The 17,851-nt window shown below is 43.5% G+C and overlaps 1 protein-coding gene across 9 annotated transcripts in view; it reads right to left on the reverse strand.

The window, feature by feature from the left end:
- NLGN1 (neuroligin 1) overlaps nucleotides 1-17,851 on the reverse strand; it is a 625,739-nt gene that overhangs the window by 268,569 nt on the left and 339,319 nt on the right. For all 9 annotated transcript variants that reach the window (XM_081007897.1, XM_081007900.1, XM_081007896.1 and 6 more), the window contains one exon: nucleotides 7,818-7,970. In XM_081007897.1, coding sequence (XP_080864023.1) covers nucleotides 7,818-7,970 — 153 coding nt within the window. The remainder of the gene's footprint in view (nucleotides 1-7,817; nucleotides 7,971-17,851) is intronic.

Genomic DNA, 17,851 nt, shown 5'->3' on the forward strand with positions numbered 1-17,851 from the left:
TCCCGTTCCTGCTCCCACCCCGCCATCTTGCCCCCAGTCCCAACGTCCCCAGCTGGGACTTTGACCGCCCATGAACAAGACCATGACTGTAGCTCAATGTGTGTGCACGTTCATACCTGGGCATGGTCTCACACACACCCTTTATCCATTAGACTCTTTAGATTGCTAACATAGGATCTTCAATTTTTTAATGTCTCTTTTGTCAAAGAGAAAATTAAAAAAGAATACCCACCTACCTACCTACCTACCTACCTACCTCCTTGCCCTCTCTAATATATATCAGGAATTTGAAAGACCTTCCTAAAGGGCTTAAAGCAGCCGACCTCGAAAAATTCCCCCCGTTGCAGAGTTGCTGCCCTTTTGCAAGTCATTTCTGTTTTAAACAAAAATAAGCCATAAAATCATCTTCAGCTTGTAATGCAGAGCTTTTCTTCAGAAACCCAGGAGGTCAAGGATATCAGACTTCCCCGTGTACAATCCATCACCAAAACAGACAGCTCACACACGGTTTGCATTTCAATAGAACGGAGTGGTCGCAGAGGCGAAAGAGGTGCCTTTTCATTTGCCTATCAGAGTGTCCCCTCTCACAGCATCCAGTGGGAAATGAGTCGGGAGTCAGGAATAAGCTGAGAGATGGATGGAAAGCAGGCCACAAAATGAAGGTGACTGTTTTTCAGTGGCATGACAGTATATGTGTAAACAGTGGGCATTTATGAGCCAGTGTTTGAGCACAGCTTCTCGAAGCAGCCAGCAGGGCAGAGTGCGGTGGGTAGAGGAACGTTGCATTCTGGCTTCCCACTTCTGGTGACCAAGAGGGGGAGGTCAGAGGTCAGTGCAGTGTGGGTGCAGGGGTGGAGCCAATCTAATGCTGCCATTGCTGAGCTGTAATTCATTGTTGCCTTGCCCCTCCACCGTCATTTATCACAATGGGAAGCCAGCTAAGCAACAACAGACACCCCCCCCAGCTCTGCCATGCTGGCTGCAACGGACAGCAGCTAAAAGGCATGCACAACAAATGAATGACGCAGAGGAATATCCGGTGCCTTTAACTAGCTTCCTGTCCCACAAATGGTACCAGTGCAGTCATTTGCAAGGCTCTACAGTAATGATGTATGGAAGTGAGAGCTGGACCATAAAGAAAGCTGATCGCGGAAGAATTGTTGCTTTTGAATTATGGTGCTGGAGGAGACTCTTGAGAGTCCCATGGACTGCAAGAAGATCAAACCTATCCATTCTCAAGGAAATCAGCCCTGAGTGCTCACTGTAAGGACAGATCCTGAAGCTGAGGCTCCAAGACTTTGGCCACCTCAAGAAAAGAGAAGACTCCCTAGAAAAGACCCTGATGTTGGGAAAGATTGAGGGCACAAGGAGAAGCGGACGACAGAGAACGAGATGGTTGGACAGTGTTCTTGAAGCTACGAACGTGAGTTTGACCAAACTGCGGGAAGCAGTGGAAGACAGGAGTGCCTGGCGTGCTCTGGTCCATGGGGTCACAAAGAGTCGGACACGACTAAATGACTAAACAACAACAAAGCACTGTCTTCTCCTGCCACCATGCAACCGTGATATGGAGAAGAAGGGAACTGCAGATACGGCACAGAATGACTTCATTCTACTTGCAAGGAATTAGATCAAGCCATGGTGGCAGAGGTACAAGTGACCGTTATATATGACATGGGGTTACACTGCTGTTTGCACTGCTTGCCAACCTGCCTAACACATCCAGGCCTTGCCAAAATGCCCCAACCCCTGTTGTTGTTTAGTCGTGTCCGACTCTTCATGACCCCATGGACCAGAGCACGCCAGGCACTGCACTCCTGTCTTCCACTGCCTCCCACAGTTGGGTCAAACTCATGCTGGTAGCTTCGAGAACACTGTCCAACCATCTCGTCCTCTGTCGTCCCCTTCTCATCTTTCCCAACATCAGGGTCTTTTCCAGGGAGTCTTCTCCCCAGTCCTCCTCCCCAAGCCCCTTAGATCAGGGGTGGGGTTTTCTGGTTCCCAGAGACCGGTGGGAGTTCCTGCTCACCTGTCAAAATTCCAACATCCTGCTCACCTTGTCAAAGTTGAAATGTGGAGTGCAGGAAGGTTTGCAAAGCCTGCCCCATGCTGATCCTTTCAAACTTTTGTAATCCTATCCTGCTGCTACATTGCACCCTAGTTTGGCACTCCTTTGTGCCCATGTGAACCCGAGCATCTCTTTGCGGCCACACAGCCCACATAGTCTTCTCTCCCTTTCTCTTTGTACTCAAGAGTGTTTCTTCCCCCCCAACACACCACATCACTTTATTTCTCTACCTAAGAGCACCCCCACAGCCTACTCTCACTTTGTGCCTCTACACAACAGAGTATCTTCCTCTGTCCCCAGGGCCAGATTTAGGTTTGATGAGGCCCTAAGCTACTGATGAGGCCCTTTATATGTCCAGCTGTCCTTTGTCAACAACAAATTGTTGCTGTTTTTTGTGTTGAATATCTGCTATATGGTAATTTATGTACCTAATAGGTATCTAAAGCCATTTGCGCATAACAAATAGGAGCCTACACAACACAAAACACTGTTGCTGTATATAGTTTTATTTCATTTGTTTATCTTATATTTTGGAAATGTACATCCAGGTTTTTTTCCCTTTAATTTTTTTGGGGGCCCCAAGAGAGTGGGGCCCTAAGCTATAGATTGTTTAGCTTATACATAAATCCGGCACTGTCTCTCCCACGCCATAGATATTTCTCTCCTTCCCACTCTAGAGGGAGTGTAGGGGTTCAAAAAAGGGGCTTAAAGGTTTAAAGGATGGAAAGCTGTTTTGGTGCAGCTGCTTGAGCAAAGTGCTGAGTTCTCCCCCCCCCCACCCCACCCCGCCAAGCCATGGAAGAGAACTAGTGGAGGAGAGAAAGTCTGGAAGCACACAGGTGTGGGGAATAAGAAGGTGGCCAATCTCTGACCACAGCAGTCTTGATTGCCCTTTGCTGCCAGAATGGATTGCTCAGGAGGAGAGCACCCCCTGCAGGCACTGAAAACTACAGCATGATGACATTCTTAAGAAAATATTATATAGTAAGATCAGAAATAAAAACATGGAACATGGGAATAGGATCCATTGATTCCAGTGAGATTTATTCTCACGTGAAGACCACACACAGCAGAAATTAGAGGGTAGGATTAATGTACAGCACAGAACTCTGTCTTTCTACTCTCCTGCTTCCCTAGATGAACCGCCTGCAACCTGTTTTTCAAAGCTCTCTCATTATGGTGGGTTTGAAGGGGAGAGGGGGAAAGTGCTCCTTGCTGTGAAAAGATCTGCTCCACACGCCTAAAGGGGCTTCCTGATTCATCACTGCTGTGTTTCGTCTCACAGAGTTGACAAAGCTATGGTGGTGTTTAGGGATGTCATGAGATCTCAATAGTTCATATGTGAACTGCTCTGATTGATTGCTCCTGGAAGTGAATCAGGGCCATACTTACCCCAGTCCCAAGGCTGCCTTCCTTTATCACTCAAGCCACCATTCTGCTGGCTCAGGAAACTTACCTGAGGCAATGGAAATGCAAAAGCAGTGCCAGTTGAGGTGGTAGTTGCAGAAAATATTTTAAGTTGGGCTTTTTCCCCCCTTGAGACCTGTTGAATCTTCAGTGATTATTTAAAATTGGATTGCTAAAATCTGACACAGTAAAAAAAGGGGGGGTTGCAGTTCTCCTGGCAGTATCTATTGAGCTCATAATGAGTCAGGGCAGAAATGATAAGTGATGGCTGTTATTCCTTAAATCACCAGACTGTAGAAGTGGTACGAAAAAAATGAGCTGTGATTTCTTTTCAAGATTGTCATGATAAGAGTTACCCAGCAAGATTAACCCTGAGCCACAGAACAAGAAATCAGAACTATTATAGGCCAGTAAATATGTTTCCTCTCACATCACAGAGACAATTTCAACTTGTTAAATGGAAAACTGATCATAGATCTAGCTAGATATCTAGATATAGATATACACACGCCTCCTGATTAATCAGGACCCCTATCCCTATTAGCACATATGTAATATTCTCATATAAATATTTTCATCTGTCCATTTTTACTTGTTTTTATAACAACATTTTACTTTTTTATGATCCTGTTTTATGTTTCTATGCTATTTTTTCCTGCACCTTTGGGGATATTTAAATCACAAGTTATTTAGGAATGCTTATAAACAAACAAATTTGCACTGGATCGATGCATTGCAATGGGCCACACATTTCTGAGCATGCTCATAAGCAACTAGGTGTTAAGAATGAGGCCTACCAGGTCTCCAAACTCTCCAAGTATCCCTATTTTCCAGGGACTTCCCTGGTTTAGAGAAGCCATCCCAGTTCTGATTTGATCCTGGGATGTCCCGCTTTTCCTTAGGACGCCCCTCTTTGCATTGGAGAAATGTTGGAGGGCCTGGAGCTATCCAACCCCTGAGCCATCTCAAGGCAATCCTGTATAGGGTTTTTTAAAAATGTTAAATGATGTTTTCATATATGTTGGAGGCTGCCCAAAGAGCTGGGGCAACCTAATAAGATGTGTGGGGTATAAATAGTAAAGTTATCATTATGGAATGGGACGTCCTTATTTTCATTGAATAAATGTTGGAGAGTATGGTGTTTCTGAAATCACCAACCAGCCTGCCTTGCATGTGGTCTCCACATCTCAACTGTAAGTTAAATTCAGGAAATGGAGAGGGGGGGCAGTGCTGGCATTGAGTCCATTATGGCTCGGGCCTGAAATTCAACACAGAGATATGGGTTTTAATCATAATGGTGCTAGGGAGAACTCTTGAATTCATCACTACAAATTCCCCCTTTCCAGTTTTTGGCAGCAACAAATGGATACTTGATCTGCTGAGCCGGAGAAAACATGTGTTGTGTTGGCTCACTGACTTTGTCAGTGTCTTGTGGATTATTTATCATGGCTCTCTCTCTCTCTCTCTCTCTCTCTCTCTCTGTGTGTGTGTGAATGATTTATATACTGCTTCACCATCAATACATATAGGCAGTTTACAAAATACATATGTTAAGGGGACTGTAAGTTGAGCGGTTAATGTGCATAACTAGCCATTGTGCACATTCACCCATTTTCATGGATAATGTGCACATAATCCTTCTGTGAAAATAAAATTGTGCACATTTCACTTTCAATATGCACAGGCTCGGGAAATCTGCACGTATGGACAGAATTTCATACATTCTCTGGCCACTGTGCATAATCCCCAACTGACTTTGGATAATGTGCATATTTTGACATCATTTTTGTACATTCTCAGGTTGTATATACATGCATTATGCACATTCTCCTGTCACCATACATAGTCTGAAAAAAATTACTTTGTTTCTTCTATTTCTTGTTCAGAAGTGTGCAATCTGCTCTCCTCAGGCCCACTGTCTAATCTTACATGGTCCACAACATGCCCTCCTGCTGGATCAGCCAAGCAGTAAGAAAAAAAGGGGAAGGGAGAACTAAGTAAAATTCAAATGTTTTCTGCAGTGCAGCAACCTTCCCGCCACTTTCAGATGTTCCCTAGTGAGCTGAGCAGCACAAGAGGGTTCTCCAGGCAGTATGTATGTATACACACACACACACACACACACACACAAACACACACAAACACACACATTGGGGGAGGTGAATAAACTGTATGCTGAGACCCTTCTATTCCCTGGATCCAACAAGTGTTAAAATATAAGCCAGACCAGTTTCCTGATGAGGTGATCCCCTGGGTAATGGGCCACTAAAGGGAACAAAGGAAGTGGATCTGTGTGAGATGGAAATGAGTGCTCCCCATCCCTCAGCTGGCTGGCACTTAGAAAAGGACAATGGCAAGAGCTGAGAGTTAAGTGATGTGAGCTACAGTAGAAGCAAAGCAGCAAAACGGCAGAGAGAGAGAGAGATGTTTGGTTTCTGTTTGAATCCAAGGTTCCGGCAATGGGAGAAACAAGACCCTCTTGGAGCGTTAATACTGTGAATCCCTCCATTGTAGGCTCTGGTTGTATATACGTGTAAATAAACCATATATCATAAAGACACCACAGTCCCCGCTGTGCCTCACTTCCAAAGGAAACACGAATCCTGGGTAAGTGCCAGGAACCCCTGGAATATCACACCACTCACAGATTGGGGTGGCATGCAGCAATGCGCGCACGCGTGTGCGCACACACACAACTCAAGTGCTTCTTCCCACAACTCAAGTCTGTGATGGATGGATAGACAGATAGACAGACAGATTAGATAGGTATTATGTAAGAAATTACAGGAATTTGATTGCCCACTCCACCTAATAGATTAAGATTGTATCAGGTGGGTGCTCTTTAAATAGAATTGCAGCACAATATACTCACACAAATCAGGAACTGGAAACGTATGCTAAGCAGAAAGAGGATCTTGCATACCGACAACAAAAGTGAATTGTAAATTATTGCACAACATAGCCCTAGAGGTTCCAAGTCAATATTTAATTGCTCTGAGAAAACAATGAAGACACCAGGTAGGCTGTGCGAAAGTAATCTGATACAAATCATAGCAGGGTCTGGACATTGAACATTGTGTCACACACAGCTATTAGATTGCACTGTTCCCTGTGCAAGTGGAAAGGAGAGGACTGTCAGGCGAAGCAACAAAAATTATACCATGTTTCAAGGACTGGAGTTAGATTGCATTCAAAGCCGGAGATGAGCAGGAACACCAAAGCAAGTCAAATTCATTTTCTTGACAGTGCATCATTTTTTTTAATCGCCAGGTAAAAGCAGCAGATTGCTGCTCCCTACTCTCTGGGAGTTAATAACAGGGAATTAAGTGGAGCAGCCAGAAAGACAGGTTCTGAAGAAATTAACTTATGATGGAGCAAAAAGAGTCTTCTCTTAGGGCTAAGGTAATTCACAGGCGAACCACAGTTTACAAACCTGTGAGGCAAACCACAGTTTCTAAAACACACCACCTCTTGCCCAAACTCTTCTGAGGCTTTATGGGTAGATGCTCCTCTCATGCTTCCATAAAAAAGGTGATAACACCGTCAGATGCTAGAATTAAACATGCATTACGATGTGCTTCTGCAAGAAATATTCAGAAGAAAACAACCTCTCTCTTTGCCAAAATCTACAACAGCTAAAAACACTCCGAAAGCTCCAGACTAAAGCATAAAATATCTTAACTCCTCTAAACTTTTGCAAACATCAGCTAACTAAAACACAGCTTTTCATTGAAATGTATTTTACCTGTGTGATATAAAACAACACTAGTACAATACTTTTCCCCCCTCCAAGCACAGAGCTTCAAAATACCTTTTCTTCCACAAGCTTATTTTATCTGGAATTTTTTTTTAACTAATACACTTTCCACTTAAAAGGCACCAGACTAAATTCAAAATATGAGAAGGTGGAAAATGGCAGTGAATAACATTTCCCAAACAATCTTACTATCCAAAAGTCCGAAGGAACACAATAACCCTGTCAGCACAATATCCAGACGTTTGTCACATCACAAACAGAAACAATTGCGTCTCAGTCAGCGCTTGCCATTTGCTGTAGATCCCTCTGCACAACTAATTACTGTAATACAGGATGAGTGCAAACGACAAAGCAGCGTATCATTCTGAACATCTGCACTCTGCTTCTGTCATCAAAGAGGAGTATAATTGCACGTTAGGCTGCACAATAACAAATTTGAAATCCACTGAATGCAATCCTTTCCTCTTTTTTTAAAAAAGAAGCCTCTCGCTTTTTTTAAGGCAGAAGAATCTGCAAATTGTCTTCTAATTGATAGAAAGAGTATCGCACAAGGCAAGAACTATTTAAAATCTGAATCTTTCTTACCAAGTACCCCAAGCCGGTAGTTGACGGTGATGACTATCACATTGCCATAGCTTGCCAGCACACTGCCATCATATAAATTTCCAGTGCCTTCCATGTAGGACCCTCCGTGAATATACACCATCACAGGTTTGGGCCCCCCACTATCTCGAATGTCTGGAAGAAAAATATTGAGAAGTATGTTATCCCGAGAACATTGTGATGCACATGAAAGTCCTAGTTTGTTTCCTTTCTACCCCAAGCTGTTATTTATTATTTATTTTTTTGAAAAGTGTTTCCCAAGCAACATATGTGAATTATGACATCTTGTACAACATCTATCTCTGTAATGCCTAATAAAGGTTTGGAGATACGAATTATGACATTGTTCCCTAGCAGCACATATGAAACACTACATTGTCACCAGGTGTCATTGAAGAGGAATTTTGAGCACACACAAAAAATATGACGGCCACCACTGGGTCACATGAAAGTCACAAAAGCTTATGGCTCATATCTCTCCCAGTTTGGGAGCACCTGCGATCCTTTTCAAATGAGGTTTAGCATTTCTATGGATTGTGTGGTTTTCCTTTCGTATGGCCATTAGATTAACCATGGCAGTACAATGATAAATCTAAAAGTTGAATGTCTACTTCTGGTTTGACTTTCTTCTGTAATGTTTTATTCTGGCTTGTTTTATTTGATGTTGTAAACCACTTTCAGATTTTTTTTTCTTTAAAATTTAAAGCAGTATAAAAATAAAAATTTGGGGGTTCTGTGGTCTGATGTTTTTAGGCGGCTACTATTAGGATGCATATTCTGAAGTGTAGAAAAACTGCCTCACCCCACAAAAAAAGCAGGCCATTTCTCTCGCAGCCCCAATGATGCCCCTTCAACTGAGGTGAAGAAGATTGATAAAGAATCGGACATAATTACAGGAGAGAGGTCTTAGCAAATGAATTCTAATGATGGGACATCTATTGTTGGAGGCAGAACAGTTCCAGCTCAGAAATATCTTCTGAGAAATGTGGCCCAGTTAATAGTTTGCAGCATAGTACATAGTACAAATTACATTAGAAGCACAAGGATCCTGACCAGTAGCCTATCTCATTCAGTACTGAAAACTGAGCATTTCCTACTTACATTAAGTAAGCAATTACTGGTGGTTTCAGTTAATTAATTAATTAATTAATTAATTAATGGAGTGGTATGCTTATTAACTCATCACTGGTAACACCCCAGGTAAAGGTAAAGGGGTCCCTGACAGTTAAGTCCAGTCGTGAACGACTCTGGGCCTTTGCGGCCCTCATCTTACTTTACAGGCAAAGGGAGCCCACGTTTGTCCGCTCCGCAGACAGTTTTCCGGGTGATGTGGCCAGCAAAACTAAGCTGCTTCTGGCTCAATGGAACACCGACACCAGAGCAGTGTACGGAAATGCCATTTACCTTCCTGCCAGAGTGGTACCTATTAATCTACTTGCACTTTTTGGTGTGCTTTCGCTTTCTTTGGCAGGAGCTGGGACCGAGCAACGGGAGCTCACCCTGTCGTAGGGATTCGGACCGCCGACCTTTTGATCAGCAAGCCCAAGGCTCAGTGGTTTAGACCACTGCGCCACCTGTGTCCCTAACACCCCAGGGCTACACTTGAAGACGGTTTGGACACTGCAGTTGGTACAGTGTGCCATGCTCCAACTAGTTATGTGAACCATGAGGAGAGATGATGATGATGATGATGATGATGATGATAATTTATTTATTTATACCCCGCCCATCTGGGTGGGTTTCCCCAGCAGCTCTTGGCAGCTTCCAACAAAATATCAAAATACAATAGTCTGTTAAACATTAAAAGCTTCCCGAAACAGCGCTGCCTTCAGATGTCTTCTAAAAGTCTGGTAGTTGTTTTTTCCTTTGACATCTGGTGGGAGGGTGTTCCACAGGGCGGGTGCCACTACCGAGAAGGCCCTCTGCCTGGTTCCCTGTAACTTGGCTTCTCGCAGCAAGGGAACTGCCAGAAGGCCCTCGGCACTAGACCTCAGTGTCTGGGCAGAACGATCATATCATTCTGGTTTTGAAGGCTCAGTCAGTGTGCTAGCAAGCCCAAATCAAGGTCTTGCTATTTGCATATTAAGCCGTGAAAAATTTGAGGTCCGAAGAACCTGAGTGACCACCTTCCATGCTACCAGTTGACTTGGCTTTTACAATCAGCAGTTGATACCCTGCTCATGGCCCTGTCCTGGGCAGACATCAGGATGGCGACGACATGACACAGGGCAGTATAACAGTTACATGCATCTCTGTTTATCCAGACATTTGGTTCTTCATTCTTCTATGCCAGGAGTGTGGTCCCTTATTTAAACATGTGGTTGCTGTGCTATATTTTGTGATGATGCATTGATCTTCCTTTTTTGTTGTTTTTGTTTAATGATTTATTTTAGATGGTTGTTTTAACGATGTATTATCTGAAGCTGTCATGCGCTCCAGAATGTAAGAACAGTGGGATAGATAGGTTTTTATTTCTCTAAATTGCTTATTTTTCTAATCTAAAGTTCTGCTCTCATTTCCACGTTTACAAAAAGAAAATTAAAGTCCTCGTATGAATTGCTCAGCACTGTAATGCAAAGTTCTCCAAATGTAAACGTTTGTTTGCAGCATTGCCTAATAGACACCTTTTTTTGCAAAGCTATTATCCCTAAAATAATGCATCTGTAAGTTATTTTCACTAATATATGCATATTTGTGGACACTTTACTCCAGCGCATGCATCTTTGCACATATTACTGGAGAACTGCATTGCAAAATTCAGAGAAGTGTGGATTTTGAAGGATGGTTGTGTTTTGGTTCTTGTTTTAAATCACTGATAGATTGGTTGGGATACAAAGACAGATAATGCTCCACATTCATGTTTCAAGCTTAATTTCAGAAGGGCACTTTGCTTGCCTATGGCATGTTTGCATCCAAGCTTCACAATGAGGCAGGCGGTTTATGGATTAGTTCTCGTTCCTTCCAAGCACAGCTATTGGTGGCTATTTACCCAAAGCATAGTATTCTGAATTTATTTATTTATTTATTTGCTTCCTTCTACATATGCAAAAGTGAAGGAAGAAATAATAAAATATTAATATGGGGATCGCTAAATGACTGTTCGCAGCAGAAACTGTACGTGGCTAATTGTATGCTTGGAAATTGTTTAAGAATTCATTTTTAATTAAAGTCACAGAGCACCAACTGTGAATAGTAATGAAATTTCGGTGGCAAAAACATGTACATATATGCACACATAAACTGGGGTAATTCAAGGAAAATTGGGACACACACACACACAGCCATACATTCCAATATAAAGCAAAGTTCAAGGTATAAAGGGTTTTTTTGAATAAATTCAGCCTACATAATGCCTTTTTTATGACTTCCTTCTGAATATTATGCTCCGAAAGGTTAAGGACAAGCAGTACTGCAAACTCCTCTCAATTTATCCACATGCCACGGCAGATAAGAATAGAGATGATATAAATTTTCTCCACACTGCACTGTCAAAGATCTCAGCACTGACCTACAGGAAATCCACTTCTTTTGTGAACCATGAGATGGTTTTTTCCCCCCTCTCAGTAAGTGTGAACATTTACTCTCAGTCTTGCATTTCCCCAGTAGTTTGGCAGGAGATGTAGGCAGCATTCATATGTTATTGAGCCCTCGGGCTCCTGTGGTGTTATGTCTGAATAGACTTTGTGAGTTTAATCCCTGCCTTGCCACTCCCAAAGGACTTTAGGGATGCTCTGGAAAATTCCATTCCATCTCTTTTCCCCTGAGTTTTTGAAGCTCCAAATTGTTCGGTCTTGTTTCTGAAGTGGCAAGAAAGCACTAAGAACAACCCCTTGTTCTGCCTCCACTGCTGGAGGCAAAGTGCCTCTGAATATCAATTGCTGGAAATCACAAATGAGGAGGAGGGCTGTTGCACTGAGGTCCTGCAACAGCCATAGGCCATTGGTTGACCATCGTGGGAACAGGATCCTGGACTAGATTGGCCTTTGCCTGATCCAGGAGGGCTCTTCTATGTTCTAGTGTTGTTGTTGATGTTGTTGTTGCTTGGGGGAGAAGACCCCCCTTCACATGACCGGTTTACAAACACACATTGACGAAACACCACACAAAAGCAAACTGCAATTGTGCATAAGTTCACATTAAGTTTGGGCTTAATGTATTGAGGCACCTGTGTACATTGGTAACCAGCTAACAGGGAAATGCAAATTAATTGGATTAACTGATACTTGTTGCAAAGAACATGGAATTCAGAGGAGGAGCAGGGGTGGATGGAAAACAACTCGTTCCAAAAGAGCTACACTGTTGCCATTGTTGAATCATGGAGCATTTCCCATAGAATGCTGATTATAATAATAATAATGAGCTGGGAAAGATGGAATTAGAGTGGGAAAATGGGATGGCAGAGCATTAATTTCCATTACTGAGCTTAATTATTATGGCAATATTTGCAAAGTTATATTTCAATTTCTGTGCAGAGATTTCAGGTTTTTAAGAATGTATTTATTTTTATTAATGGTTATTGAAACATTATTTTATTTTAAATGTATTTGCTGGAACATTTATTATTTGCCAGTATTGTTGTTACTGGGTCTTTTATACCTAGTATATCGTGAGTTGCCTCAAAAGCAATTTCTTTTGAAGAAAGGCAGCATATAAAGTCTAATGCAGCCTTCCCCAACCCGATGCCCTCCAGATGTTTAGGACTACAACACCCATCAGCCCCAACCAGCATGGCCAATGGTCAGGGATGGTGGCAGTTGTAGCCTAACATCTGGTCTGATCCAATCAGGAGGTTGGGGAAGTCTGGCCTAGTCTATTAATTAAGGCTACACAAGCAACAGAATCCTTAGGTGCTGAGATGGAATGGACCACTTCGCACTGTAGCTAGGTCATTTATATTTTTGAATGCTCCCATATTGAAAAAAGAGAGCACAGGAAGCGGGTAGGTTTTCTCAGAAAAGTGGAGGATAAACTTTGCTAGTAGTATTCTAGTCAAGATATATGGCATGCTTGCAGGATATGACCAAAGAAGCAAAACAGGAATAGTATTAGGCTCAAGAGCAAGTAGAAAGCAATGGTTCAAAATCAGGTGCATCCAGGAAATCAGAGCTTACTGTGAGATGCTGCTAATTTATTAAGTTTCTTCCTGTTACCTCTTTCAGGGGCTGCTGGGGGTCTTGGGCCATTGATGCAAGGGGAGCTGTCAGACGTAGCAGTGCCTTGTCCCAATTTAGCAGATCATGAAAATTATAGGCAAAAAATTACCTATGGGCAACTGGAACTATTAGAATTAGGTATAGGCTCCTGGTTCCTAGCAGAGCTCAGGTCTGGCTCTGCATCTCATGTTCAGATCCAATGCTGAAGAATACAGCAAGGCTGCTCCAAGTGACAAAGGCTGGAATCAGATTGAAGCCTTTTAACCCTCTGCCTCCAAGCTACCTCCTCCAGACTTTACCCCCTTGAGAGAATTTCAGAGCCTTGAAAGAACAACCTCCTGGACTGAAGACGGGCACTTCTCCTTGGTTCCATAGCCTCCTTCCCTGGATCAATGATGAGAAGTGGGAGATATCTGGATGTTGAGGATCAGAAGAAGGTGACTTAAGGGGTTCAGGCTCTGACCCAATAGGCCCTGGCAGCAGAGGCGGATTTAGGAGATCACAACCAGTTTCGTCGCACTGGGCGTGGAGCCGTGGTTGCACTGCAGAGGACGTGCCAACTATGATTTAGAATGGAGCACAAGGAGGTAGGGGGGCACCAAATGTTGGTGTTGTACAAGCCACCATTGGTCTTTGAGACCCCAAGGTCTGCCACTGCTGATGATTTCTGAGGTTCTTCTGTTACAACCTTGGGCATAGTGGTCTTCTTATCTTCAGCTGTCAGCTCAGAGCCCGTAACCTGGCCCAGCTCCTTATTTGGTGCCTCTGCATCTTCAAGCTCTGTGTCTGGATCACTACTGGACTCAGAGGTCATGACACTGCCTGCTGGACAAGTTGTGTGTCCTCTTTCTAGATCACCAGCACAACAGTGGTACCTTGGTTCTCAAATGCCTTGGTTCTCAAACGCCGAAAACCCTGAAGTAAGTGTTCCGGTTTTTGAATGTTTTTTGGAAGCTGAACATCCGATTTGGCTGTTGGATATTGTTTCTGGGGCGCCTACACCAATCAGAAGCCGCACCTTTAACATTTCAGACTTCCGGAACGGATTAAATTCAAGAACCAAGGTACCACTGTATTTGGCGCTTTTGTTTTTGCTATTTATTTTGCGTTTCTGTTTTTGAGACTTTTTCGGATAATTTATTTTTGTGACTGTGTGGAACCCAGTTCAGCTACTGACTGATTGATTGTGTGACTGCGGGAACCGATAAAAGCCCCCTATCCAAACAATGACTATCATCAGTGCAGGTAAGGGGGAAAAAATCCTGTCTTATTTATTTTATAGTACAGCTTTCATTTTATGGACCAATGGTCTTGTTAGATAGTAAAATTCATGTTAAATAGCTGCTTTAGGGGTTGTTTTTAAAAGTCTGGTACGGATTAATTCATTTTACGTTACTTTCTATGGGAAAGCATGCCTTGGTTTTGGAACACTTTGGTTTTGGAAAGGACTTCCAGAACAGATTAAATTTGAGAACCAAGGTACCACTGTATATATATTTGAATGGGGGGTTATGCAGGGGAACACTTTTAGACTTTCTTTTCTTTTTTTAAGGAAGCTGCTGAAGAATTTCCTAATTAAACTGAGACAAGCGTTCTTGTATAACTTACCTGCTGCTGGAAATGTGGGCTAGACAATGGAAATGCTGACAGCCCCTTCATTGCTTATAATTATATGGGAGCTATTTTCATGAAAGCTTTGTCAGGATTTATTCTCCCCATACTTTCAAGTGTTACCAATACAATTATGATAATTCGGTGCAAGCTCTGTCTTTGTCAAGTGGGGGTAAAAACATAGCTAATGGCAAAACTGAAAGCACAAATCATTTGAATTTTTAAACCAGGAGGTCCTTCATGGGCATGCAATGGGGCGCTAAAGCCTTTTCTGTTTATGCGTGATCATCTTGCGCAATATAAATATGCACTTGAAGCCTGCAGCGTGGAAAGTGGCAGGCTCGCCACTGCCACCAACTCCTTCTTGGACTTTATTGCCACATCAGCATTTTCAGGTCACCCTGGGCAAAACCTGGTTGATAATTTGAAGTACCAAACTCACCCATCATGCCAGTCTTGGTCCATCTGATGGGGTGGTCCATCTGAATATGGCCTTGGCATGCAAAACAGTACATGCAAGGCTCAACTGCATGTGAAAGGGAGAGCAAATGTGGTGCAGTTGTGTACAGGATCAAAACTGGGGAGATTTGGGATCAGTTCCCTAGTCGGCAGTGATATTTGCCCAGGCTGTAATCCTAAATGTACTAAGTAGGGGGGCAGGGCCATCTTAAGCATATCCAGCGCCGCGCGCCCCCGTTTCGCAGCGTTTTTTAGGGAGGATGGCACTGCCGGCGGGGCTGGAGGAGGCAGGCAGTGGCTGGAGGGTGGCTCCTCCAGCAGGAAAGAGGCAGAGGCTGGACATGGCGCCTCCTGGCTCAGCTGACCGCTTTGTGCCACGGTGGCCACAGCAGGCGGAGGCTCCGGGCGCGGTGCTGTTTCGGCACGGCATGGCGGAGGTGGGCGAGGGCGGTGAGCTGATGCCGGGAGGTGCCACGTCCAGCCTCTGCCTCTTCCCTGGCACCCTCCAGAACTTGGCGCCCTGGCACCCCGCGCCACTAGCCTCTACCCATTGAACACAGACAGATTTGCTGCTGAGTAGTATTATTTAGGATTGCACTTTCCATGAACATGGACAAGAAGGGAATGCTGGATCAGAGCAAAGGCTTATCTAGCTCAGCACCACTTCAGGAAGAGGTTAAAAATGGAGGCGAGGCTGCCAGGATAGGGTTCTCTAAAATTGTCAATGGTGGCAAAGAATGTTTGTTGAGCAATCCCCCCTGCCGCTGTGATTAGAGTTTCATTCCTCTGTGATATATTACTGCTAATAATTCCCATGGGAAAATACCAGTGCTGCCCATGGTAAGATAAAGAAATTGATATAGTTACTTTTCCCACTTTGTTGTTGTTGTTACGAAACTAGAGAGCTACAGATCATTAGGCTGTAATGTGCACTAGGTGCCTTTGGGGGTCTTCTGAAAGGAAAAAAAAGAAAGAAAAATGATCTAATTAGAGCTGGGTCAGTGGTAGAGCCCAATGTTTCATTGCTGCATGGATTGGGAAAAGTTGGATATGGGTAGTGGTAAAATGGTTTTTAAAAAAGTGGAAGGGAACATTGAAAGGAAAACGGTTCACCTATTATTATTACAGATGTGGTTGAAGTACACTTCATAGCTGGAGAGGTGCTCTGAAATTGGCTGGAAATATGATATCTCTGAGTGATCTACTGATATGGATTTTATTACACCATTGGATTTATGCTCCTTGAATTTGCTAAGCAGATTTATTCAGTTTCCTTCCTGTCACATTTTGTGATTTATTAGCTCATGGTTTCATTTCTCCTTGGGAGTCAGACATTCCATTTTCAATCTCTCAGGGCAGAACCAGATGTTACAAAGGGAAGAGGCCCACTAATGAAAACACTACACTGCCTCTCTTTTCCCTCAGTAACATCTGGGTGTGACATCACCATGTGCACCACGTCCCCCAACTTTGTGAGTAGTAGTGTCACATCTAATGTCTAAATGCTAGCTTCACTTCTCAGTCAAAGTGACATGGCAAACTTGCAACCCTTCAGGTGTCACTAAACTACAACTCCCATGAGCCTCAGCTAGCACAGTCAATGGTCAGGGCTGATGGGAACTGATGGGGGTCAATACTGAGGGTCACAGGTTCCCCATCCCTGTCTCAAATTGTAGGCAGGGGTGCACATGCACAAGCTCCACCTCCAATGTCCCTGGGCACTCAGGCTTTTACACACCCCCCCAATAAAATAAACTCATGGACCCCTTTCAGAATCTGATGAAAGCTATGGAGTGGCTGGGGAAATCCAGCCAGATGGGTGGGGTATAAATAATAAATTATTATTATTATTATTATTATTATTATTATTATTATTATTAAAATATTATTATGGATCTCCTCCCCAGAATTATGCACATGAACACAAAATTTTGCACACAATTTTATTGCATGGAGGGGAAAATTTGTGTCTGATTCATAGACCCCAGAAGCCCATCCATGGACCCCAGGTTAAGCACTTATGTTTTGGATCTTCTCACTGCAGTTGGAAACCCTGCTAAGACGGTGTGTGTGCCCTATCCACAGTTTAAGGCCTTGTGTGTTCAAGCAAGTGCAATTTACATTTTCCATTCCTTTCAGTGCAGTGGGGTAGGAGAGCTGGGGGGGGGGGGTTCACATCCGGCAACCATTGCGCCGCTTTGGTTTCAGATAGTACATGGGTAGTTGTTTTATAGTGTGCCACTAGTTTTTTTATCGTGTGCCATTCTTGGGCTTCTCTATTGCTCTCTCTCTCCTCACAACAGGTTTCTAATTTAATTTAAGAGGCTACAGGGGCAAAAAAAGAAAGAAAAACCCACCCAAGGGAACAGGGAAGTTTACCCATCTCAGATCACCATCTTACTCAAATGGTCCTCTGTTGTGGGGGGGCCTTCCCCATATGCAGCTTTTGCTCCTGAAGACTCTTTAATTTCTCCCCTGTTCAGTGTTAATTGAATGGGGAGAGCTTTAACTGGCTGCAGGGACAAAAACTGAGTGGGGAGAAAGACACTCAGGTCTCATGAAGGACCCTTCAGGTAAACTGATACATCTTGGTGAAAAGGCTTTCAGAACATCCTCATATATATTTTTGTTCCTGAAGAACTGCCAAGTCATCCATTACAGTTTGAGAGAGATGCATTTTGGCAACTGGAAGCCACACATGGTGTCAGAGCTGTCAGTGTGCTCCGCCTTTGGCTGCCAAAGACCCACAATCCCTGGCTTACAGAAGCTTTTTCTTGGCCACGAAATCCCTGT

Source organism: Podarcis pityusensis (genome assembly GCF_964106645.2).
Source record: "Podarcis pityusensis genome assembly, chromosome: 5".
Taxonomy (NCBI): Eukaryota; Metazoa; Chordata; class Lepidosauria; order Squamata; family Lacertidae; genus Podarcis; species Podarcis pityusensis.